General features: G+C 39.3%; 1 protein-coding gene across 16 annotated transcripts in view; it reads right to left on the reverse strand.

The window, feature by feature from the left end:
- Positions 1-3489: 3489 nt before the first annotated feature.
- LOC128257708 (RNA-binding protein Musashi homolog Rbp6) overlaps positions 3490-27820 on the reverse strand; it is a 178595-nt gene continuing 154264 nt past the window's right edge. For 6 of the 16 annotated variants that reach the window (XM_052988845.1, XM_052988846.1, XM_052988844.1 and 3 more), the window contains exons 8-10: positions 25060-25108; positions 19068-19150; positions 17296-18379 (exon numbers count right to left, since the gene is read on the reverse strand). In XM_052988845.1, the coding sequence (XP_052844805.1) occupies positions 17444-18379; positions 19068-19150; positions 25060-25108 (1068 nt within the window). In that variant the 3' untranslated portion in view covers positions 17296-17443. Of the gene's footprint in view, positions 5743-6762; positions 6985-7265; positions 7508-8268; positions 8335-11985; positions 13186-13879; positions 14376-14782; positions 14867-14938; positions 14975-17295; positions 18380-19063; positions 19151-25059; positions 25109-27820 lie in introns of those variants that run through there. The other 10 variants (XM_052988848.1, XM_052988852.1, XM_052988851.1 and 7 more) reach the window with 8 other exon arrangements.

The raw sequence follows: 27820 nt of genomic DNA on the forward strand, positions 1-27820 counted from the left end.
TTAATATATATATATATTTTGGTTTTTGTATATATTTTGAATTTTCTTGTCTTGTTTTTTGCCTTTTCTCGTAGTAAATATACAAATTCGTTACCGGATTTCTTTATAGAAATGAAAAATGGTTTATTAAATTATCGTTATGCTTCTATTTATGTGTATGTTTCCACCGCCCTCCGTCACTTTGTTACGGTTTCTTGCTGTTAATTATTATGTTTTTACCTTGTATAGTTTGCTGTAAGTGTAGTACTGTACCAGTTTATGTTATGTTTATGCTTATGTACACACATTGGCAATCTCGCATCCCCATCCCGCTTCCAACATTCATCATCAACCCATCCCAATGTGTCCGATCTCAAAACACCCGAACTTATGTGGTTTCACTTGTGTTTAAAGTATTCGCAATGAAAGTTGCCAGGGCTATCGGCTCTGCGGCTTCGTAGTCAGTATGTATGTTTAATTGATTCCTTCCTGCGCTCCTTAATTACTTTACTTACATTATTAGAATACTTACAAACTGGACGCCCTTCTGCGGCGCATTTTATAAATGTATCTTCATCGTCTTGTTGTCTGTCTTGTAGTTGCATATTCATCTGCCGCCTGGTTTTCTCTCTAAAGATTCCTTTGACTTTTATGTGTATAAAGTATTAAAATGATTTCATCTTGCTTGGTTACGCTTTTCTTGTAAATACAATTTTAACGCCACTCACGCCGTTCGCCTTGCCTCAATTATGTGTTATTTGTTTTTTTGTTTTTCTCATTTTCTTGTATATATTAATATATAATTTTCCATATAGTATAGTGTAAAATATATAAGAGATATTGTCAATATAGTAAAGGTGTTTTGTCAGCAGGAGTTCTGCCACTTCCGACTGACACATTCCTGGGGGGAATTTCTTACTTATAGCAAAAATAGTCAAGTGATCGTTCGTATGAAGGTTCTTTTGTATGTGATCTCCATCGTATATATGCGTGTGCCAGTGTCTGTGTCTGTGGGTGAGTGTGTATGGGTGTGTGTTGTTTATGTGAGTGCAGTGAGGTGTATGTACACATGTCTATAAAAAACGAACCGAGGATAGAAATGTCTCTTGTAAGTTAAAGGATTGCTATCGTATAAAAGCACGTCAAAGTGTAGAAGGCCCACAAGTCGTATATCGTGACAGGCGCGCTTTTGCGCCTCTCTCCGCGCTTCTCAAAAATGTCAAGTGGGCGGCTTGTCTTTCTCATCTGTGTGGTTGTTCTTGGTTTTGGTTTTGGTGAACAGAAAGTTTATTCGTTCGTTAGCGCTAGATATTAGTTAAATTGTATTTCATTATCGTAATTGTAATCGTATTTGTTGATGTTGTTGCTATACTCATACACATAATTAGAACTGATATGTTTGTAAGTCAATAATAAGAGCAAAACGGAAAGCAATTCGTATATGTAACTACGCAACTCCGCCTATACCCAATCCTTATCTCCATCTTCTTGTGTCGCCAATTTAAAACTATTTTACATTACTCATTATGTCCTTTCGTGCCGCGTTTTAATATTTAAGTTTTGGATTCCTACCCGGATTCGACCACCAATTGACTTTTTGACCGAAAGTTGCGTATAGCTTAAAGTATGGAGTTCATTATTTTTTAAAAATCGTTACGGCATACTTTTTATACAAACAATTCCCCGTTCTCGATGTAAAAAAGAGAGCCATCTTATCGAATTCTATAAATTGTTCTCCTTGTTTGTGTTATTTATATATTTTGTTCAATTTAAAGCTTTTGCGCCTGCGCCGTCAAGCTGTTGCGATCTCATCCTGTATTCCCTTCGCCTCGACGGCGCATCAGTAAAAAAATAATGAAAACTGTTTCTTTTTTGTTATGTTTTTCGTATTTGTTTGTTTGCTTTTTGTATTTTTTTTTTTGGTTTTTAAAAAATTTTCTTGTTGCTTGTTGTCTTTATGTCTCTGTGCTTTGTTGGTGTTGGAAATTCTCTAATTGACTGAAATTGATTTTGTTACAAGGACGCATTGCTTGTTGTTTCGGTATTCTTTATTTGCTGAAATTGATCCGGTATACCAATAGCTATATGTCTTTGATCGGCTACAGCTTCCGAAGAAGATCCTAATAGAATACAGAGCACTTCAAAACACAAACAGAAAGCCTAGAGTCGATCGTTAGCGGGGAAATGCTGGGGAAACTTCTAGGAAAGACTCAACATTACACCTAAAGCTGCATCGACTTACAACGTAAACGAACCTGGGATCCAAAGATTATCTGGGGTTCCCGTTTCCTCACCTACACCACAAATAATACGAGTACAAACGATTGCCGGCCCACTGATCATGGATCGCGGGGCTCTAGTTAAAGAAGTGTAGCATCAGAGGCTTAGCTGCCTGCGAAATGATTTTTCCAGACTCAGACCTAGACAGTCGAAGGTCCGCCTGGCGTTTCAGCTAATCGCTTTCATTAATATATATATATATGCATGTATATATATTTACGTGTAGGTGTATATATATTTATGTATATTTATATATTGGTGTATATTTTATGTATTCGCTTTTTGGGGTTTGTTCAATTTACTTTCGCCTCCTTCACGCTTTTTGTTGTTGTTTTGAATTATTGCTTTTAGAACATGTCTTAAAAATATATTTATTTATATATGCCTTATAAGTAGATTTAATATATATAATATATATATATATATATATATATATATATATATATATATATATATATATATATTATGCAAATATAACATGTTTGCCGTTGCTGTCGTTCGCTAGCTTTTAAAAATATCTGCCCCGCAGGCTAAAAGCTGCGGCTGGAATACTCCCCAATGACCTTTGACCTGCTAAAGTAATCCGCACCTGTTTAGGGTCGTCCTCCGTCTAAACTCCCGATATGCCAGACTGTCAGTGGTCTGATCTTTGTCTATCTAAAATTGAAGATATCTGTCTTTTCGCTTCCTTAATTTGTTACCTTCTGTTTTTTGATTATTTTTATTTAAATGTGTGTGAGTTGCACTTGGCAAAGTCGCAAGCCGCGATCTTTGGAAAATCTGAAATGATCGGCGTGTGGGGGTTCAACACCTCAAACATTAAATGTAGTTTATTTTACACTGCAACTTTTATTTTGTCCCTCTTTAAATATCGTTTATGTTTGCTGTTCGGTTTTTGGTTTCGGTTCGCGCGATTTCCCATTACTATATAGGTTATGTGTAAGTTTGTTGGTCCGAGACTCGACAAAGTCCTGGAGAGCGTTGGTTTGACAATTTGGCAAAAAAGTTATGAAAGGAACATTTTCACTGTTTCGGCATTTGCTTTTGTTTTTTACTGGCTTTCCTCTGTTTCCTATTCAGCTGTCTCTGCTTTTGTTTTAGTTGTATTTTATTTTTCTGATTTTCACGTCGCCTAATGCAAAAAATCTCAGACAGACCAAAAGCGCAACGTATTGTTGTCCTTTCAATTATAGAATATCTCCTTTTCTCTGCTATTTTCGTTTTGTTGTCTTGGTTTTTTTGTTGTTTGCAATTTTCCCCCACTTGCTGTGTGTAACAAATGTTCTTTACTTATCTAGCTGATAGGTTTTGTTTGGTTTGCTTTTCCAATAATTTAATACTCCATATAGTTGTATATAAATATATTTTTCTATTACGCCCCCGATTGCATCGTCGTCGTTATCGTCATAATCCTCAAATACGTCTAGTACATCCATCGTCCGGTCGATTTGCCGGACGGAGCGACTAGAAAAAAATTAATTGCACATTGCGTGGCCTGCATTTCATCGTCATCGTCATCGTCATCATGATTTTCATTTTCATTTCATTTCAAATTTTCCACATCCATTTTTATGGCTCATCTGTGATCCTTTTTACACGCTTGTTTACAGATATATTTAGTTAAGTGTTCAAACATTTGCGATTTTGCGCGTTTGTTTTATAAATATTTTATTTACTTAATCTTACTATATGTTGTATGTATAATAGTTCATTGTTATATTTGCATATGCTCTTATCAAGTAATTTGTTTAAGTGTTTCATTATGATTTATCCGTTAGATCTGTATTCTGTCTGTGTGTGTGTGTGTGGATGAATGTATCTCAAAAATTGTGTGTTTCTTACATATTTAAGGAGTTGCTTTTTGCAGTTTTCATTGTTTTGGATTCTCCATTGTTTTTAGCAAATAAATTTATTTATGCCTCGAGCTACGAAAATTCACTCTCTCACTTCGCTTTCATTGTCATTTTTAATGCTTTAACATATTTGTCTAACTATCCACTTTTTAATTAGCATTATTTACCATTTTGCTTTCAATGTGAACACAAAAGTTATAGGTTTTTCCTCTTCTTTCCCCTGATTCGATTGAAATAATGAGAAAGAGAACTTCAACATAGTTAATAACAAATTGCCTTCGACTTTTTCTCACATTCGATTTTGTTTCATTGCTGTTTATTTTGGCCAATAAAGGATTTGTTGTACTTTAAAATAAATTCATAATTATAATTGTAAGCACAATTTTGATTTGATTCACCCCCAACCCAGTCGAGAAATGAACACTTAGCCCAACCGATTCTTAACATTTTCAAACTCTTAAATCGATTATCATTGAGAGTACAATAACTTGTTGTTGGATTTCGCTTTTTGATTCAAGTAATTCCCTTTGTATATATTGCAGTTTACTTTATGTGTATAAGAGAGTATATTCTTGTATATATATATATATATTTAGAAATATATATATATATATATATATATATATATATATAGATCGACTTTAACTTTAAAAGTTACAACTTAGATACGTTAAGAATAGCAATAATAATGGTAATAATAATTTGCCTTTAATAATACGCAATTAAATAATAACATTTTCGCTATTATTGCAACATTTTTGCTTTATCTTTTTTCAACTCTATCGTTTTATTAGTAACCCCTCGTTTTTTTTTGCTTTTATTTGTTGGTTTCTCATTACTTAAAAGTGGTTACGCCCTTTTTGGCCTGGTTGTCATCCGTGGGCGGTGGGCGTTTTGGGTGGAGGCCTCCGATTTTTTGCTGTGTGAGCACTGCCACGCCCATCCTCCGCCGGCGCCGCCCACCGCGATGGCACTCCACTCCAGTTGGACGCACAGTTTCCGTTTAATTTGCATTTTAAACGATTTTTGCTGCACACGTTGCATCTTTCGGTCCGAGCGTTGTTCTTGCCGATGTTGTTGTAGTGGTTGTTAAATTAAAATTATTTTTTTTTGTTTGTGTTCGCTCGTAGTTCGTCCTCAACGTTTTTTTTTACATTTTTTCATGTTGTTTTTTTTTTTGCCATGCGTTTATATGTACGTATTTGTAATATACGTTAATTAATTAATTATAATATGTGTGTTTGGTTTATTGTTTGTTGCTCTTGCAGTTGTCTCGATTTTTCTTGCTTAACGGATTTCATTTTGCCATGTGGAATTACACAAATATGTAATATGTACTTTATTTGATTTATATTTATATATATGCAGGTATATATAATTTTAAATTATTTTCTTTTGCGCTCTGTGGTTGCAGCACTGCAGATCGTGTGTGTGTATGTGAGTGTGTGTGAAAGTGTGTCTGTCATTTGTTGCTAAAGTTGCTGTTGCATTTGTTGCTCCTGTTGCTGTTGTGTTATATTGCTGCTGTAGTTGCTGCTTCTGCCGTTGTTGCTGTTGTTGTTGTCATTGCGGTTGTCGGCGCCACCTTTTAATGGTATCCATTTGTAAATGCCGCAGGAATTAGTGGTCCCTGTAAATAAACGTTTCGTGGAGAACAAAACAAGCAAACACCAAAAATTATTCAAATAAAATGCAATTTGTAGTCGCATATCTACGGACACACATATATGTATGTATTTATATAAGTATAGGTATATAAGTATTGATATATAGAAAGTAAACATTAAGAGGTATACATATATGTACTGAATATAGAGATAAAAGTGGCAAGTTGTCGGAAGAAGAAAAATCGTAAATTATTTTTAATTTTTATTTCGATTGCTAGACAAACAAAGGGAATGCTGGCCAGGCTTGATAAAGAAATAAATAATTTCCTAAATTCAAAATGTATTTCTTTCATTACTCTTATTTGCTTCGCTAGGCAACTCAAAAAATATAAATAACAATTTTTTTTATTATAGTTTAAGACCATAAATACATATTTTACTAAATCAGAACTCTTACAAAAACTTATCCAAAAAAGAAAAAGGGAATTTAAAACTTATTGACAATTATTTGCTCGTGAAACCTATTTCTTTAAATGTATTATTTTGTTTCTTGCAAGTAAACATGTATTAAATACCAACTCATATTTAAAAGAGGCTTTCAATTTAAACTCCGCTGGAGTTATTATTTGTTATTTGATTAAAGGTGCCAATTTATTTAATACAAATTTGCAGAGACTTCTCCTGATTGTCATGTCCGTTATCAAACCTCGCCGACAGGCATGGATTATAAATATGTTTCGATATAATTTATTTTAGTTTGCAGCGAGCCAGGGAATATTGAAATATTGAAGTATGAAAATATTCATATATAATACATATACATATGGTGTATACAATTTAAATAAATAATAATAGTTTAATTGAAACGGCCTAGAAAACTGTGCTTGTGACGTGCATATAATATTATTACGTTTATTTTGTTTTTCTTTTTTATGTTTTTTTTTTATTGACTAGTTGTAGTTAAAAGAATTTGATTGTTAATAATTGAAATCGTTTAGTTGAAAAAAGAAGAGAACACGCTGTAGTTTTGTTGGTGTGCCTACCTTGTGCAACTGCGTTTGTTTTATACTCTTATTTCTTTTGTTTGCTTTCGTTTAGCATTATTTTATTTGTATTTTTTTCATATATTTTTTCGATTTAAATATATATAATGGGTTTCTTTTACTTTTTGCTTATCTTTTGTTTTGTTTTTTGTTCTCTTGCATTTATATTTTTGGGTTATCAGTCTTTTATATATTAGCCATCGCAAAGTTCAACGAATAAATCTGTACGAAATGAAAGAGAAATACATACAATATATAGAAGGATAACGCAATAGTTTAGCTCTACATCGGTAATCTCTCCTTATCTCTACGGTATGAGTGTGTGGTTGTGTATGTGAAGGATTCGGATTCGAAGGATCGAATCGCTGAACGCGAGACATTCGTCTCATGTGGGTGTTTCGTTCGTATCGCTGGCTTAGTCTCTAGCTCTAAGCCCAAGTCCAGGGACCAAGGATCTCCCCGGACTTGGCTCTCCTGCTCGCAGGACCAAAAGGACGACTCACCGGGCTGTAGTTCAACGGGGCGCGGCTGACGGCGATGGGGAAGCCGGACGGCTGCGGACTGGTGGCCTGCACGTAGCCCACATTGTCGGCGGCTGCCGAGCTGTACATGTCGATGGTAGGGCCGGGCGAGTTGGTCGAGGGGAATCCCTGCCGGGTGGCCGTGTTGGCGGCGGCGGCGTGCGGCGATGCCGACGGACCATAGCTGTGGGCGGCCGCAGCAGCCGCCTGATAGTTGTTCATCACTGCAAAGGGAAGGGGTAAAACTTTGTTAAAAAAAATAATTCACCAATTATGTGGCTAAATTGCTCAGAAAGTTTTCTATTCACAAATGTTATTGTTATGCAAATATTATCAACAGCACAAAACACTACTTTAAAGACAATAAGGATGTACAATAAATATGTTTAAACTGCTTGAAAACACACAAAATTAGGCAACAGTGCGTATGCGTGATTTCATTTGACAATAATAATATGTTTGAGTGATTAAATTAAGAAATTTATTGTTTTGTGTGAAGGAAATAATATGTTAACTTTAACACAAAATTTGAAAGCAGAGCAAATGGCTTTCAAAATGTATTATATAGTAAAGACAACGCTTGGATGAGGAATGTGTGTGCTTTTAAATCAAAACTAACGTATGCCATTCATACGCAGTGTAGTCATAGCAGGTTTTTGATATCATGACCTGAATGCATTGTTTGATACATAAACAATCTACTTAAGGTAGATAAGGAGATTTAATTTTTAATTGTTATTTTATCAAGCACTCTAAAATGCATAGATCGAATACGTTTGCCATAAAAGATTTAAAAATATTTGTTTAAAATTAATTTGAATCTGACGGTTTTTAAAAACCGATTTGTATTCGTATTTGCATTAGTATGTATTTGTATTTGTATTTGTATGGACCTCGGGTAAAGAGCAACCTAGTTCCGCTTCACTTTCTAGCTTTAACATGACATTGCCGAGCAAATTTAGCACCTGCAAGTGCGGTCACTCACCTGACAGCGCCTGGGTCAGCAGCGGTGTATTGTTGTTGGGGGTCAGCTGCCCATTGGTTAGATCAACTGTAAGTGGCAAAAGAGGGCGAGAGGGGCGTCATTAGTGGGGGCGGGCTGGCTGGTGGTGGATCATAACTAGGCGAGTAAAAGTCGGGCACATATAGGAGGTGCCCGCGACACAAGAGTATACGAAAGTAATCAAGGCTGAGCACTAAGGGTACGGGTACGGGTATGGATAAGGGTACGGGTGCGGGTACGGGAACATGTACGAAACAGAGTTGGAGATCGAGTACATATATATTTATATATAGTGGGTATGGAGTGAGAGAGTATTTGAGTATGCGATTGTTATACATGTGGCTATAGCTCTGTAATATCGGTGTGCCGAGGAAGCAAACAATCAAAAGCGAAAGTAAACAACTCTAACTAGTCCCAGAACAACTACGATGTCAAACGCAAACACAAAAGACGAACCAAACAGCGAAAGGATGTACATATATAAAGTATAAATGGTTGTCTGGGGGGTGGGGTTTTGGAAGGAAGCGCTAACTGAAACGCAGGTTATGAAAACACAAAGTGCTCGGTTATTAAACGAGCTTTGGGTAGAGGATGTTGACGCTACAGTGACAAAACAAAGCCAAAGCCAAACTAAACCAAACCAAACCAAACCAAACCAAACCAATCCGAACCCATCCAAACTCAGTTACTACGCTTGGTTTGCCCAGTGATGTGCACTTTGCTTTGGGCGCTCCTGCTCGCTTTTCCCTGATTTTCCCTCCGTTTTTCCCCCCCAGTTTTTATTTTGCCCCGTTATCATTGTTATCGTGTTTTTTTTTTTTTTTTGTAGCTGTTCTCCCTTGTTATGGTCGCAGCTGCAGCAGCAAGTAAAAATACGCCAGCGCCAATATTGAAATGACAACAGAATGCGAATGTGAATGAAGGCAGGCGAAAGGCGAAAAAATGGGTAACTGGTTATGGCTGGGATCGGAATAGGGATATAGTGGGAATCTGGGGCGTGGGAGGTAACGTAGCAGTTGCATTTCCTGCGGAAACACAAAAATTGATGTAACGTAACGTGACGTAACGTAACGAGGCATGTCCCTGGCAGTCGTTCGTTTATTGTAGCCCCCCACATCGCCCATTTCCCCACCCACTGCCCGGAGTTCTCAACCCATTCACCGCCCGCTCACTCCTACGACCTTCGTCATCGCCGTTGTGCGTTTTATGGCGCCAATCAACTTTGGCTTACGTTTAGTTTACGTTTTTGTGCGAAATCTCGGTGCGCCATGTTGTTTTCATTAGTGTTGAGTCTGGGACTCCGATACAAAGAAGCGCCCAAAAACCCGGATCCGAACACGGACCGAAATAAAGAGCCCGTAAAAGCAGCAGCAGCAGTAGCAGCAGCAGTATTTGCAATAGCTGTAAGGGTTGCCTTTTGTAAATAAATAACTTATTTAGCCGGGGTTTTTTTGTCGGCCAACCATTGCATGAAATGCGTTTCCGCTGGTGCTGGCACTGGGTTGGTAGTGGATTGGTTGTGGGCTTGTGGGAAAATTGCAATTGTCAGTCCTGCGGTTGCGGAAAAACAACTGTTACCAGCTGTCGACCTGGCAACCCTGTTACGGCCACAATAAAAGGTTAAATTGAGACATTTCAACAAACAAAATCGGTCAACAGAAGACATTTACATGATCACGATACTACATGGCTTTGGACAAGGTTCTTTGTTTCGGGGGAGGGAAAGTTATATTAAAACTAGAGTTTACATAAAAATAGATACTTATATAAGTGGGGTTATACATGTTCAATGGTTACAGCTGTTCGCTACTAATGAGTGTGGTACATGTTACACTTTTTCAGGTGAATTAAATGCTATTTCTCCGCCGCTGGAGCTAATTTGGTATTGTTAGTTTTTGATGTGTTTTAAATTTGGTATAAAACAAAGTTTCTCAAACAGAAGAACACTACACAGAAATATAAATGTTTTTCAACTACGACTGGCGCCCAACGTAAGGCATTCAGTTTACAATTTTTTGTGTGTTTTCATTGCGCTCTTTGCTAAAAAACTTTTCTATCATCTAACAGTTTACATACAGTTAATAATCGTTATATGTGAAAATTTTTTCGGATATGAAGCCAAAAACGGTTATAGGTTCAATATAAAGATGAATATACGTATATAAAAAGAGTATAATGCTTGTACGAATATGCATTGGAACTATAAGACGACCATTAGCTGACCTTGTTGACTGAGCAGTGTTTGAGTGGTTGCTGTTGTTCTGGTTGTTGCTGCTGCTTCTCTTGTTGCCGCGTTTTCCTTGCCAAGTTGCTGTCAGAATATTACGCATACGCCCCGATGGCCACTTTGTCACTCACTTGCCCTGTCGATTCCAATTCCAATCCCATCGCATCGCATCGCTCATAGTCGGGGAATGGAAGTCAATGCCTGAGGCCCCAAAAGGATAGACTTTTGCTTGGGTTTTTTGGTTTCGGCTTTGCATCCGCATTTATTTTATTTTCACTTTATTTATCTTAGTTTTGTGCATTTATTTAGTTAATAACCTTTCGTTTTCCATTTCGAATTCGATATCGCTTCTGCGCAAGCAAATGGTTTTCTTTTTCTCGTTTGAAGCGTTTTCATATAAATCACAGTATATACGTGTAAAATACATATTGGAATATGCGTGGGTGTGTGTGTTCGTGTCTGTGTTTGCTATATAGGTTTTGTAAATAACTCGCAAGCGTTTGGTAATTGTCAATTTAAATAGTTGCAAAATACCTCGAAGCAGTTCCTGGGCATCCGGATGCCACAGTGTTGCGATAATTGCATTCAATTAACTAAGTAACAGCTTATCAATCTATATATAGATTTATTGACCGATTTTTTTTTATTATGTTCGAGAATGTGTGTGTTTTTAAGTAGCTAGGTGTGTGTGAGTGTGTGGGTGAGACTTACATGGAGAAGACATAGAAAAATTGCATTTTTCATCAACTTAAGAGAGATTTGTTGTCTTTAATTTTTGGTTTTTTTGTTTGTTTTTTTAGGCGCTGCTAAGTTGCTCTTCGAAAATGGATGGACATTAATATTGTATTTTTCGTTATTGTACAAATCAATCGATTCACCCTTCGTATAAAATGAATACTCAACTTAGCTTGTAAACGTCGTATATTAAATATGTATATATAAATATTCATGTATATAAGGTATAGTATATAGGTATGTATATAGTAATGTCTATATGTACTTTAAATAGAAATGTCGAAAATTTCGCTCGTTTTTTTGTTGTTGTTAGCCATTTTGGAATTCTTGCGATGCACCGATGAAGGAAGGAATTTATATAGTTTTGAATGCTTCAAGGCTTCAATTCGTATGTGGGCCATATGCGGTTTGCTAACATATGAAACGGAATAACACAGCTACGGATAATGGACAAATCTACTAATTAATGAACTTTAGCTATGGCAAAAATCTCTGCACGTTTGCTAATTATCTAAAAACTCATGGGACCACCGACAACAACGGAAGCAAAAACAAAAACGGACTGGGAAATGGATATGGATATGGAAATGAAAAGCGCTGTGGAAAAAGGAAAAATTGCATACATTATGTGCAGCAAATTAATTAAAGGATAATAATGGCACTACATGTGACAGGCCTGCTAAAATTTGTTGTTATCTAAATGTTTTTCCATGTGCACTTTCGCCGTTGATGTGGGGGTAGCAACTAATTTATGCATACAGGGACTACAAATGAAATTTGCATTTAAATGCTACGGTAAAATAGTTTTATAAATAATTGATATGCGTCCCTGAAACGGGTTACGAATGGACGCAGGTCAGGGTGTAAAAAGCTGGATATACTATATTTATACTTTTGAGTGTGGGTGAGGAGCGTATGAAGATCGAGTATAGTTCGCTATAAAGTTTCGATATACAAGTATTGTGTCACATTTCTAATTAGGGATCTAGAGACAGATATTAAAGTGTGTACGCATGTCTGTGAGTATTTGAGTGATTATGCTGGCCTAAATCTATACGATTCTAATTACTTGATTACATCCGATTACGGAACTGCTCTAGGATCGGTTATTACAGGTGCTAGCTGCTCTATAAATATACGTAAATATAGGTAGAACAAGTTGGGGATGCCTCTAGACACTACTGATACTGCTGCGGTAATTGGTTAACTGCTCCAACAATATATGGGGAATACTTTTTGGGAGAGTCTAGTACGTTAGTTTGTGTGAGTCAGCTATATGGACTGCATCTCTAAAAGTCTGTGTATGTGTGTGTGTGTGTGTGTCGAAGTTACATTTTCTATGTTGTTCTTTTCAAATCTCTCGTTAGTTGTTCGCTTTTCGCGCCACTTTAGTGTGTTTCCGTGTTTTAAGCAGTGGATTTTACTTGTTGGTTGTTGCAGTGGTTACCAGTTACCGTAGATACAAGCTAAACTAACGCTCTGGGTTGCATATCTCTTCCAGCTGCTGTTGGCATTGCATTTGTAAGGGCTGTACCTACTTGTCACCGTTCGAATGATATAGTTACTTGACACACAAAAAAGGGCGGCAATGAAAACGCAACTCTTGGTCTCACATTCTCATAAGCATTCTCATTGGCATTCTCATTTTCATTCTCATTCTCAATCTCAATCTCAGACTTCGGTTCGCATTTAAAAATTTATGTTGCCCAGAAACTGTGATTTGATGGTCGCGGATCGAGCCGTAAGCGCCGTGGCCAGCGGCAGGGTCAGCGCCTGTTGGTGGTACGCCGACTGGGCGTGGCCAGGGGCGCCACCGGAGGGGGCAACACCCGCCGCCGCAACGGCAGAGGCGGCGCCAGCGGGGGCAGCTCTGCTGCGGCCCGGGGCAGCGCTACAAGCGGTACCATAACTCCTACCGATGCCGCAAATTGTCAAGCCTACAAAATCATACGAGATACAAGATAGATGAAGACAGAGATAGACAGAGAAAGACAGAGGAAGAGGGGGGCAAACAGAAAGGTACAGTCTGCACCAGGGCTCACAGCTGTAAAACTATCGATTGGAAATTGACTACGGATTAGGCTTAACTAGTAAATTAAGAGTCTAGCTTTAAAACAAAAGTAACTTAAGTACCAATGACAATTCGCTTGAAAATATACTTTCTCCGAATAGTTTAATTTTTGAGTTAGTAATTTTACCTTAGAAAAAATTTCAGTACATTATTTGGTGTCGATGGGTAAAAATGCTTAATAGTTGTTATTGAGCGATAAGTTGCATATATTGCCAATACCGAAGAATATAAAAACGACTACGTAGAGTTTACTAAAAACTCAGAAACCAAAAGAGTCATAGAGAAAATGAGAACATTTGATTGAATCTAGAATTTTGCATAATGTATAATCCTGTTAATATTGTCTTATAAGCTTAATACTAAATTCCTCCAATCAAATAACTCATAGCCTTGGTGAAAACATTGTGTTTTTAGTTTTAATTAACTAAAACTTTTTTGATGCGAAGAAACCATGGTTTTTTGGATTATAAAAACATTGTACTTATACATTGTACTTAAATGCATTTTATTTGAATCTTCATTTTCATTTACCCATATTGTTTTTGATAAAAAATGTTGCTAAAGAAATCTAAACCATAAACTAAAAAATTATTTCTATACATTCTTTTGGTAACCGCATCGATTGTTTTACAGTTCCAGCTCAGGCAGAGGGTTTCGGGGCAGGGATTTAATTGACATCAGCTAAAAGCCCTAGTAGCCAGTGTGGGGTCAGTGTGTTCTGTGGTGGGCAAATGATAAACTCAAGGCCAAGCAGCGTCAATGACATACATCTGCAGGATGCGCAGGACTCAATATTCTAGGGGATTCTAGATTTCGTATGCGGTGGCTTATGGTGTGAGTGTGTTCAATTGATTCCGATCTTCAGCTATTTGTGCATTGATATGACGAACGCTTGGGTATTTTTAATTTTTTTTTTTGGAAAACAGTGATTTATTTCAGTAATGATCATGATCTCTGAGCAATACTCGATAGATGGTCATTTGGGCTGGGGATCGTCCTAGGCCATGTAGTCGCCAATCAGTATCCGATTCTCCGGCACTACGCCCATCACACCCGCTGCAAAGCAAACACAAAGACAGAAGAGAAATAATAAAGAGTGTGGCAGTCGAATCGGAAATAAACATAGATGTTTGTTTGATTGTATCTGGTGATGGACAAAGACAAGAATCGAGCGAAAACATCGAGGGCTAACGAATCGTTGTGAGTACTAGCCGAGTTAGTAATGCTAATGATTGGTATCGCTTTCGTCATATCAAGTGGCACAGACTGTTCGGTTCGGTTGGTTTTTCAATGGGCAATGGTTGGTTTTAGTCACTGGGGTTGCTTCACACTCTCACTCACATACAAATAATGAACAGGGGCTGAGATGTACGAGTATGTGTGCAGGTTGAGGTGTGTGTGGGTGTGGCTGTGGGTGTGGGTGTTCCTGTGGTTGTGTCTATGTGGGTGCGATCCGCACTTACCAGTTGGATAGGGCAGTCCGAAACTGGGATAGCCCGAATATCCACGACCAGCGGCATAGGCAGCATAGGCAGCTGCCGGAAAACCTATTTAAAAATATAGAAAGTTTATATATTAACTACTGGCTATTCACATTTAAGTTCTTTGCAAGTTCTCACCTTCGGGCAATGTCCCCAGTCCCCACATGATGTTATCTAAGGGAGTCGCATGGAAAACAAGAGAGAGCACAGAAAAGAAAGGCATAAAACAGATAATTACTGACACTCACACAATTATATCAGAGCTAATGAGTTCAAACAATAGAGTATCGGATTATATCAGGACTAATTGTTATAGAGTGTAAATATGAGCGACTGCTTTACTATAATCGTTGTGTACTTAAAGTTCTAGTAAAGTGTGAGTGGCAACTAAAAAACTGCCGCTACATACTAAATATATATTATATGTTTTAAGTTCTAAGAAATGTTTGGCGACTGCACTCGACTCCTTTTTTTTTAGTGCATAACTAGTGGGGGAATAAATTCTGCCCCATTTCCTAGTCATTTTCTGCAATAACAGCCTTGATTTGAGCTATGTTTATGTAAGTAGAGTTACATTTGTTCGATATACCGTAGATATGACACAACTCTAAACACTTATTAGATATGTACGTAGTTATAATCTAAGACATTTAGTATCTATGCTAAGAGTATAAATTTGAATAATTGGCTAATATATAATTTTGTTTAATTTGAAACTTTTGAGTGGGGGCAATTCTAAGGCCTGCCGTTGTGCATTTCTACAAAAATGCTCCATATCTCCAGGCCATTGCCACTCACCACCACTAATGTATTAGGAGAACTTAAAAGGAAAAATTCAAATCGGAACTAAACGCACACAAAACTATAAATATGTGGGCTAGATAAACACTACAACTGAAGGGGAGAATATAGGAAGGTTAACAGCTATTAGATGTTAATCAAAGAGTTTGTATAAATTTTGCTTCGGCCGGGGGTCACTTTCGCTTCGCTTTCCCAGCATTTCTCGGCCATTTCTCTGCCCTTTCCCCATCACTTTCTCTGTCTCGTTCGTTCATCCTGGGCATCGAAGGGCTGAATGTGGGCTCGTTTCCTGTTTATATCATCGCTCGATTGTTGCAACTTAGGCTAATGTTACACAGGATTTAACTAGAGTTGAATTTGAGTTTGATTCGAATTTGAATTTGAAATTTGAATTTGAGCGCTTAATGCGCTTATCGTAATGCAATAGATGTGTGTATGTGGTTATTTATGCATGTATAATAAATAGCTAGTTTCGAGTTTAGTCAAATATTAATGGCTATGGGCAAACAATATGTGTTTGTACGTATGTAAGTACTCGAACTGGGAGACGACGAGTAGCTGGGGCATCGCCATCAGCTGTCTAAGCCGTAATTTGCCAGGGCCCTGTAATTGGCCCGAGTGCATTGCACATCCGTTATCCATTATCCATGATCCATTTCGGAAAATTACACTCCGACAGCTGTCCGGCCGCTACGCTGGCATCTGCCCAGTCCGGTCATCAATTTTTCAAAACTAAACTTCGTTACACACATCGCATTTCTAGTACTTGCTTGGCCTCCTTCGGCTGGCTTACTTAATCCAACTTAATCGCTAATTCGATACATTTGCTAGGTTTGAATCCGATTCGCTTTTGGGCTGCGGGTCTAGGTAAATACGCCTTTTAAAGTTTGAACAGCTATTAGATATGAGTTTACGTAAGTAAGTTGTAAGTAAATGTTCGATATACAAGAGAATCCGTTTTAAAACATAAATGAGTGTGTCCTATGGAGCTGATGACTTTTTTGCATTTTTAATTTGAAACATCGTTCGGTTTTGTTACATTCTTACGTGCTAGAAAAGTCGCCAGGTGTCTAAGACATTAAGTAAGTATTATTACGATCGCCGTCTAAGGTCTAAGATTATCGATGGCCTCGATAAAATCTAAGCAGCTCTCTAGGACCTGCACTTAACCTAGATATATGTAGCTTAAGTAAGTCAAGTTCGCTTAATGGCTAAGGAAAGAAAACGAATGCGCCGCTATTTAAGTAATTTAGTAATTTAGTTAAATAACGCATACGCCGCGTGGCCTAAACGCAGCTTAGACAGTCACAAAATATATAAGTTACGATATATAGTACATATGGCATAAGTAAGTACATGGCTAATTGTAAGTAGAAGTACACGTAATCCTAGGCCTAGCCGCTTAACATATTTTTTGGACATTGAGACGGAATGAGAGTTATATATATAGGTGTAGTCGAGTGTGTTGTATTTAGTGAAAGTGTTTTTTTTTTTGTGGAATAAGGGGTGCCAGATAGTGGAAGTAGTTAAGGAACAGCTCTGAAATGTTCGAAGTAAACACAATGTCAAGAATTAAGAATTTAGTTTAACAATTTCATTAAAAAATGTTATAAAAGATGAAGATTTATTTTAATGGCAATCTTGACAAACAAAGCCCCCAAAATTAAAGTGTTTAAAAATTTGGCATGGTGTTCATATATCATAAGATATTAAATATTTATATTTTGGAAAGTGTTTTATACTTGGTCTTGAGCTCTTGAGTTTGGCAAATGATACTGAAGATTGAAGTCTTGAAAATTAATGGTAATCTATTGATTAGAGGGCTCACTGTGGCCTGGGCGGTCAGATTCCGGGCAGCTGGTACAGCGAGGCCGCCGCTGCCGCCGCGGAATTGGCGCCGGAGCCCATCTCCATGCCGCCCTGCATGGCCAGCAGTTCGCTGAGCGGATAGTGGGCGGCGGCCAGGGCGGCGTTCTGGCGCAATTGGGCCTGCTGCAGCTGGGCGGCGGCGGCGGCAGCGGGAGCATTGGCGGCGGCCGCTTGCAGTGCGCCCAGAGCGGTACTGGGCGGTGCGCGGAGACCGCTACTGACCGCCGCCGCTGCCAGCAGTCGCTTGTAGCCGACGACAGCAGCCGCATCCGCGTATAACGAATTGGCCAGGGCGGCATTGCTCTGACCGGCTGCGAACTGCAACAGAGAGGGCGTGGCAGGCGGAGCGGTATTGGCTAGCGGCAGCAGGCCCGGTGCAGCACCAGCGGCAGCGGCCACCACTTGGGCCAAACTCTGCTGCTGTTGCTGCTGTTGGGCGGCCACGGCCTGCTGTTGCTGCTGCTGCTGTTGCTGGTGTTGCTGTTGGGCGGCAACAACTGCTGCCGCTGACAAATGGGCGGGCAGCGGATAGGGCGTGTAGCGCAGTGAGCCCAACAACTGGCTGTGTGGGTGGTGGTGGGCGTGGCTGTGGCTGTGGGCGGGTGACTGAGCGTGTGGATGGGTGTGTGTGTGGTGCAGCTGCTGGTGATGCTGATGCTGCTGCTGCTGTTGTTGTTGCTGCTGCTGCTGTTGGTGCTGCTGCTGCTGGTGCTGCTGCAGCACGGAGGCGGCAGCGGCTAAACTACTCGGCAGCAGACCGGCGGCGGCGGCGGACGTGGCCGCCGTCGAATGGGCGTGGCTGCTGCCCCAGACTACCAACTCACCGTATGCGGAGCGCCCGGCAGCCCGCGTCTTGGCCAGATTGGCCGGCAGCATCACCTCCTTCGGCTGCGCCTTCTTGCACTCGACCTGAAAGGACACAAGAAGCATATATCACATTCAGCTTGAGTTTTATATGTTCTTGTAAAGTTAAGCAATATTTTTAGATGCCTGGTTGCTGTTGCAATGCAAGTCTGACTGGCTACATTGCTTCGGGATAATGTTAGTACCTCATTTGCGTTCAGCCGATTAAGCAAGATAAAATTATTAGACAACATTACCCGGGCTTAAAAAATAAATAAGTAATGAAAAAAGTCTTATTATTCCTTGATTTATCTCTTATTATAATTTTTGTTTTTGCCTTTTTTGCCATAAATAATTTTGACTATTAAGTAAATTAATTTATGCTTAAAACTTTTAATTTATTTCTGAAAAACATTTCTACATTAGACACAAATTTAAATTTTGATGTTGAAAATACAAATTTAAAGCCTTTATACATATTATTTTTAGTATAAAAGACTTAGTTCATATTCATTTGAAGACTGACTTCGCTTTTTTAGCCTTCCATCATTTTTATTTTGACATTCAAGCTGCATTATAAATATTTCTTAAATGTATTCCAGAATATTCCAGACAATTTCGCTACAATAAAATCTTAAATTGATGTCCAATTTAGGGCAGTATTTTTCTCGGTATGGCCAAATAAAAACTAAAAGCTGAGGACTAGCAGGCATTGCCTCTAGGGCTGCGATTCAGACCGCCACGCTTCACTTACCATTTTGTTGTTTATCTCGTGGAAATGAATTTCGCAAACTTTGTCTACCACATCTTCGCTTTGAAATGTAACGAAGCCAAAACCTGCAAGAGAAAGGAAGCGAAACGAAGTGAGTGAGTTGGTGAGTGAGAGTGGGCAAAAAAGTTTAAGGGCTGCACAAAAATTGAACGAAATATGCTTTTGTGTGAGCGAGCGGCTAAATAATTTACTCAAGTGTCGAGACCGAGACAGAGGCGGTGCTCACCCCTTGACCTCCCCCCCGAAAACCCTCTCAACCCATCGTATTTTGGGCCCAGGATATCTGTCCTCTGGCTGACCTCAATATGCATCCCCTGCAGGGCCTCAAGTGGCGGCTGGGCGAGTAATTCAAACACTGGCCGCTCCGAGTTTACATAATAAACTTTGCCAGCGGACACAGCTCAGGGCCCCGCCCCCTTAGCCGCCCCCCCTTCTCGGCTTCCTCTGGGATCGAGCATAATAACTTTGTCCTAATGGTTGGCCAGTGAAGCTATTTTTGATATCTTCCAATTGGAGGCTGACGAAGAAGAACTTAAATTCCTGGAATGTCAAGTCATTCGGGGGGTTTTTCGGTCCGAATTGGGAAAGGATTTATTATAGCTTAATTAAATTTCTTCCATTTGTTGCCGCTGCAATTTGAGCTGGCGGAAAAGTTAGGTTGCTTGAATTTCTTTTTACTAAGGAGTTTCGACTGGAGTGGGTCTCAAACTATCATTTTTGTGTTTTCTTACGGCTTAATCTTTAATTTCGGAAATGCAAACTTTAATTTGCCTCTTTACACAGTGTAAACTGTGATATGAGTTTTCTACATATGATTTCAAAAAAAAAAAAACTATTTTAAATGTTACTATACGTTTTGTAGCTTAGATTCAACTTAACTTGATATAATCTTTAATCGGTAAAGAAATGTCTGAATTTAAATTTTTCTTTCAAAACCGTTGAAAACACTCCCCGAATGTAGTTTAAGTTAAGAAGCAACTTCCCATCAGATTGGGTTCTATAAAATTCTGTTTCAGGCTTTCTCCGTGCCCTCGCTATCCGCTTAATGCTACGCTTTCTTGCTTTCTTCTCCGATTTTCTTCCTCTGATTTCAGCACTTCGGTCTTATCGGGACTTTTCAATTAGCGCAATTGTCTGAGATTTCACATGGCCGAAAAAGGAGGGCTCTCTCTGTGCAATTAGCAAGGCCAAGTGCAGACACCTGATGCCCTGGTGCCCGCATGTTGTTTGGGTACGTGTGTTTGCACTCTCGTGCGGGCGGGGGCGTGGCCGAGCTGGGCGTAACTGAGAAATTAGTTGAAACAAGTAACAGTAAACACGCAGGCTTATTAGCGACATGTGCCGAGCGGCAGCGGAAGCTCCGAGGTCCTTTTCTTAAGACAACGTGCGGGCTGTTTCCTCAGTGTCCTGAAGTGTGTTTGTATTTGCTTTAATTATATAAAATTAGCGCACGTTGCAACGTTGCACGTAAAGCTACACGTGCAAAACGAAAATACTGCAACTAGATATCCTCTGGTTAACTATGTAGTTGTATTGTATATCATAGATGTATGATATAAAACAAAACATAGATTAAATTTGGTTTTTATTTTCAATTTACAATAATAAACCGAGTGTATATCTCCATCATAACATAAGAATGATTTATTTGGAAAACTGGCTTATAAACATTTTATAAAATAGTGATTCTAAATATCAATGGTTTTTCTGCTCTTAAAGTTTAAGGATATATTTGAAATTGACATTTAAGACTTTTTTCTCTGTGTCCCATGGCCTTTTTCGGGGCCTCTTCTACTCCCTTGCTACTTCATAAATCAGCCGTGGAACAAATGGAGCCGGCTACTTTGGGTGTTCACCACGCTCCACGCTCCACACGTAACTCAATCAAAAATGTATCTGCTGGATACAAATGCGGCCGGATAGCATGAGGATTGAGGCAATGCTCGTTGCCCAGTTAATTCCGTGGCTTGATTCTTATGGCTCCGAGGCATCTGAGTCGGAGTTTTGAGCCCGGCCGCCATTTTTACCTGTCGAAAATTTCCCGCAGGACGAAGCGCTGGAGCGATTGGAGCTGACGATGGTCTTGGCAACTGCATAAATTGCACACTCATGCATGTTATTGCCAAGAAGCGGACACAGATATATGCTCTAGACGGTAGGCAGGGGGTTGGGGGTGTAGCAGGGGGTGCCTTGGGGTAGGGTAGGGTAGGTTAGGGTAGGGTAGGACCAAAAGCCTTCTGCTGTTATGACTGCGCTGCGCCGGCTTGCCAAAAAGAAAAATTACAAAATTTTCAATTTTAATATTAGTGGCGGCTGGCGACGCCAACTGCCAAGCTGGCCCCCAAAAGTTGCCGATCCTCTGCACCATCCACTGCCACCCAGCCAAAACTACCGCCCTGCCACCCACAACGGGCTGCTTAGGCTCACGTTGGGCATGTCCTTGGCTTGCCAAATGAAATTCATAGCATAGTTTGGGTCGCAGCTCGGCTGTGTTGTGAACTCCATATTTGCACAGGAGAGATTGCCTAAGGGGGAAATTTAATAAAGACTTTAAAATCAGGCAGCACGCTTCGTTTTTTGTCTTCTTTTGAGGTTGTTTAAATAACATTTTTAAATTGGGACTGCTTTCAAATGGGTTGTTTCAGTATGTCATTTTTTAAAGGCTGACCAAAATATTTAACCCTTTTGAAAACTGAATGTTATATATAGTATATTTTCTTCATTTGCTAATAGGTCTAATAATAGTAATAGTAACTTCAGCTTCAAAACAAATGTAAGACTCAAGCAGTTTGAATTACACTATTTGCGAAGGGGCCCTTAAGCTAAGGCTAATTATTTCAATTAAACCCTAGAAATGAGGTACTACTATGCTCGAATTCCCCTTGGCGCATCTCCAATGTAATTGCAATTGCCCTCGCCCGCGTTTTTGTTGTCATTCCCCTTGCTGTTATTGCTGTTTGCGCCTGCCTATATTGTTTTATGGCATATTCATATATCGCTTCCCATATCTTTTTACTTTTTACCCATATGAAACGGTTGTAGTTCTGGGCCAACTGCCACCGCTCTTGTTAGCTGGAAAACGCCGCTGCAATTTTCAGTGACCAGGCTTACGGATGTACAAGTGGAGTGTGTGTGTTTGTGTTTGTGTTTCAGTTTGGGTGTTTTGTGCCACCATGTTGGAATGTCTGTCTATTTGTCTATCTGTCTATATGTCCGCTGGTCGGATGGTGTGTGTGTCTGTGTGTGTCGCTGGGCTGCACACATGATTTATGAATGAGTAACAAACTTGCTGCCGTGTAGCCGGAGCAACCGACGACGTCTTTTCCACTTTTCTTTTTCTTTTTTTTCCTCTTGCCCCTTCTTTATTATAGTTGGCGTGTGTGTGTGTGTGTGTGTGTGTGTGTACGTGGCAATTGCCATATATAGGAGGCTCTCGGATCGGATCGATAAAATGCAATTACAGGCATATCGCAAGTGCCAGTAGGCAACGGACTCCGACTCCTCATGGCAATAAGGTCGTACATCGTACATCGTACATCGTCCGACTGTACAAAAAGTCGCCATCGTTGTGCTCGTCCTCGTCCTCGTCCTGGCACCCCCACCCTCTCACCCCATCACTATCCACTCACCATTCTCCACCCCGAGTGGCATTGAAGGCTCCTGCTACAACTAATACCCTTTGATTAACGACACACATTTTCTATTGACTTGGCCGCTGGTGGCTGCTAGCTGGTCGCCTGTGAAGTTGGGCAGTTGGCCTTTACCGCTCGACAACAACAACGTCTGCATATTTCATCCGGCGATCGATGCACGCAATTGTAATTTGCAACAGCTGACATGTCCCGGCCAAAATGAATTGCTCAGCCAATGGGTCGTGTTAGTGGCTGAACTGTCCACCCAATGCATTTTTAATTGGAAAATTGGCAAATCACAAAAGCAGGCAAAGCAGGTAATTTGTTGAAATTTTCTTCAAGTGGCTTCCCAGGGCCAAACATAATGGCTTAAGCTATTTAACTAAATGAGGTTATGATTCTCGTACTTTTATACATTAGTTTATAAAATTAACCTACATAACTTTTAAAACCCAAGGGTACTAGTCATATAATTTAACTGTTTGTTTAATTATTTTGTAAGCTTAAAAATATGTATTTGTTTGTTAACTCATATTAATATTTTACTTTGGTACTTGAAGTAGGTCTATAATACTTGAATTTTGAATACCCAAGATAAGAATGAGTGTTGACCAAAAGTAAAAATCCCCAGCAATGCATTTTTAATTGGAAAAGTCGAACAGTAACTAAAAAAAAAAGGCAAACAGGAAATTCGTTAAAAATTCGTGGAACTCATTTATATTGCTCATTATTTTCTGCTTGGTCCCCGAGTGCCTAAATCTTTGATGCGATGCCTGGCCGTCCTTCACATTATTTTTAAAATGCCTCATATTTGTTTTTATTGGCTGCCGACACCGCTGCCTGTCCGCTTTTATGCCTTCCTTTTTTTTTTGTTGTGTACAGTATGTATGACTGCATCATCATGCAGTTTCAGCGTACTCCAGCGTCCAATTAAGCGAAATGTTCTGTGGGCCCACGGCTCTATCTCTGTAGCCCCTCCGCCCACCGTCGCCCCATTTTCTCTTTTTTCACAGCCCACTCTTCTTTTTGTTCGCTTATCTGCGATGTGGCGCACAGAAGTATGCTACAATTTTTTATGGGCTGCGCACAAGCAAAAATCATGTTTTCTTATTCCCGTGTGCGTAATTTGAAGGGCGCAAAAGTTAACAATATCCGGTGGTGCGGGGGTGGGTCATTCAAGGGGGTGGTGAAGCCGGGCAAGTGGCGGAATGATTGTGCACCCACAACTATTGATGCATGCCGCTGCTTGCGTCCGTGTGAGCTAATTACTTTTGAGCCAGTGGCAAGGACCTCTGCGGATGGATGTGGCGTACCTCAGTGAGTGTGTTTTTGGTTTGCGCAAAATTGGGCACATCAATCTTAATGCGCCGAGTCTCAGGTTGTAGTCGGATCCCCGATAGGACGACCCTCTCTCCTGCCAGAAGGACATGTCAATGGGATTCGAGACCCGGTCGCAATGCGAAATTCGGGGCGTCATTTAAAACTTTAATAAGCAAAATTGACAACGACAAGGCATCAGGCGACACAACAGGACCCGAAATGGACACGCACTGTGGCAGAAATCACAAAAAAATACACCTAAAGTAAGCCTTTGGGTTCGGGATGGTACCAAATTGATGATGTTATTAAATTCATTTCAATTAAGTTTAAAAGAAGTTAGATATGCTTATAATTTATATCCAATCATTATTTAATTTCATTATCAACTTAAAAGTTGTGCAACTCCTGCTGCTTCTGTTCCGGCTTTCAGGATTTTCGTTATTTCACGACCTCATTTTTTAGCAGTGCAGCGCAAGCCGGACATTTTGACAACCGGTCGGATGTCGGACGGACTGATGGGCAGACGGACAGACGGACAGATGGGCAAACGCAATGGACGCAGTCGTGCGCTACAAGTTCGTGTAGCGGATGTACACTGGAGATTTAAGCCTTCTGCCGTCCAGCGCACCTCAGCTGCTGACCTCGCTGGCCAGCACCACCCACTTGCCACCTGTGAACCCGGTCACCACCCACAGCTAAGAGGATGGCCCGTCTCTTATGGCCCTCATATCCGGTTGCATTGGCAGGTAATCTTTTCGGGTCCTTCTACATCCTGCTGCCCGGCCATTTTAATGCCCCGACAACGTTTTAAAACTGTATTAGCCCTTTGCTTATGAGCATCCTGCCATGCATGATACATTGGCATTGTGTTGGAGCGAAAGAGTGTGTGCATTTGCTAAGCTCTCGCACTTCCGCTCTCGTTAAAGTCCGGAAACGGGATAGCAAATGTTTTGTGGCACTGTTGCGCACCACTAGAGATTGCAATACTTAATGCTATAATGATTATGATTAGAAAAACTCACCTCTGTGCCGATTGGTCTGCTTATCAAACATCAACATGGCATCCTCGATCTGCAAATAGTCGAGTGGAAGAAAAAGGCGTTCGTTAGATAAATGTAAATATTAAAGTTATATATATTATATATTAAATACATTTTTTATACGTTTACTTTAATTCAACAAATCTTATTTTATTCTTGGCTACATTTCTTTGAATAACTTAAAATTTGACTTCATTTTTTAATAAAAATCATTTAGAGACAACACATACAATATGGTCATGTGCTAAAGATTTAAAGAATTCACATTCTTCTGATAACTTAAAAATTATTTTGGCTTGGAATAATGGAATTATCTTTTTTTTTGTAACACAATAATCGTTGGTCCTAAAAAATAACAGCTTCGAAATGAAAAAGATGTCATTTTAGCCCAGGCGTTGTAATGACATGTTTATATAAAATCCAGTAGTTGGTAAGACTTTGAATCGTCTCTTGGGCTTTTCCCTGGCTATGAAGTGGCCATATTTCATTTCCCGACCCATTTCCCGCGACTTTGCTGCACTTGTTCGCTTCTTTGTTTCAGTTGGTGCATAAGCATTCGAAGTTTGCCTCCTCGGTGCGAGCAACTCAATTAATGGCCTGAATAAATGTTCGCAGCAGACAAAACTGCTGCTAATTGCAAAGTGAGTGCGCACAATGGCCAGCACACACACACACCAACATACACATTGTGTGAGAGTAGTGACCGAACGAGGCAAGTAACCACCCTCTAATATACCCCTTCGAACGCCCACCGCTTTGAAGAGGGCGCAAAACTTTTACCCATTATGGCGCAAAAGAACTTATAATGATAGTTGACTGTCAAACCAGCGCACTAACTAACTAACTAACTGCGCTGACTTTCCACTGGCTGACTGGCTCATTACAGACCCGCTAACCGGACACGAGGGAATGATGAACTGCCCAACTGACAGACTGATAAACTGATAGACTGACTGACTGGCTTAATGACCAAATGACTGACTGTCATTTGATATTTTAATTGACGCAGCCAATGAATGCACCGAATGTGCTGCCAAATTGGCCATCACAATCAGATTGAGGCTCAATTGCATTGGTCAACGGGAATTGTCCACTTGTTAAATTGAGGCATGCATGATAGACGGCAGATATCAAACAAATTTGGTATTCGGACAACAGCATGAGTTATTCATTTTAATAACATTTTACTGCGCCTTAATTAAGGTACTTATTGAAAATGTTTAATTGGAATATGCCGCATATCTTTGTTGTCGTTAATGGGATTTGCTTAAATCAAATACCAATATTTAAATGAGTAGTCTGTTAACCAATCAATCTAACAGATACGATTTCTTTTTATTAATATGTGGTTGAAATGTGTGTTTTATTTCGTTGAGTTGAATAATTTTAAATAATTTTAAATTTTTTATATAATTATAATTAAATAATTTAGGGATTTAAAAGGTTTTTGAAAGCGCAAATCAGAAAACCAATGTACTTTATATAAATAAATATAAATGCCAACTATAAATGACTTGTCTTTAATTGTTTTAAATTATTTCAACGTTTGTAATTATATTATACAGATGAAAATTTAGTAAGTGAAAACATCGAAATTTTAAATTTGAATGGGTATTTGAATTTTATTTAAATTTAATATTCAGTCAATTAAACATGATTTTAATTAGCAATTTTGTTTTTCGTGTTGACTAAAACCGTCGGCCTTAAGCTTTTTTAAATACATCTATTTAATAAAACGTCAGCCAATTAGCCAACAAACTTATTAGATTCAGCGCATTATTGAAATTTTGGTCTACCATATTTATAGCATAAATAAGGTAAATCATTGGACAGTTGAAATAATACCTAAATGACAATTTAAAGTGATTTTTAAATAATCTGCTTATTTTGTGCCATAAATCGGATTTCTTGGTATGGCACCTGATTTCCTTTGGCTTCTTTGACTCCTTTGGCCGTGTCCCAAGGGCGTCTTGTCTGCCATTCAATATTATAATGTGACAACTTTGCCATCAGCCCGCTGCGCGCTCGCTCGCTCAACTGCTAATTGCACATTTCATGTCAAAGTTGCGATGCGGCCTTTAATGAGCAGCAAGCTGACCCCGAATACCCTTTTCCCGCCCCTTGTACAACCCCCCTGGCCAACCTCCTCCTGCTTGACTGCCTGCTTATGGGCCATTGATTAAACTTAATCAATGCGCTTAAGGCAACTCGCAACTCCTGTGCACTGTAATTAAAATGCATCCACGATGCCAGCGAAGGCGGCCTTATAAAAATTAATTAAGCTTGCGCCGCAGTTCTACGCCCACCACCCATTGTTGGAACACTTTACAGCTTCAGTAGCAGCACAGAAAAAAATGGGATTTAATATTGGTTATTGGTTGGATTTATCGCATTTCATTTTAACATTGAAAGACTTTGGTGGACTCCAAAATATGCAATTTATTGTTTAAATAGCTTACAAATTATTATGGAAACGACACTTTTACTTTAAGTAATATAACTGAATAACATAACTGGAAGACTCCTAGCTTTAATAGGTTGAATAATTTCAAAACTTTTTATGCTGACTGGCTTTACATCTTACCTAAGTATGTACACATAGCTGAACTACTGATTTAAAGCCCCCTTTTTGATTTAATGTAATTGTATTTTAATATTGCATTTTTCCTGTGTAATGTAGCTGTTGTTCGCGCCTCGCAATTCGCAGCTCTTCAAGTGCAGCCGCCGATGAAACCAGCTACAA

Source organism: Drosophila gunungcola (assembly GCF_025200985.1).
Source record: "Drosophila gunungcola strain Sukarami chromosome 3L unlocalized genomic scaffold, Dgunungcola_SK_2 000002F, whole genome shotgun sequence".
NCBI classification, from domain to species: Eukaryota; Metazoa; Arthropoda; class Insecta; order Diptera; family Drosophilidae; genus Drosophila; species Drosophila gunungcola.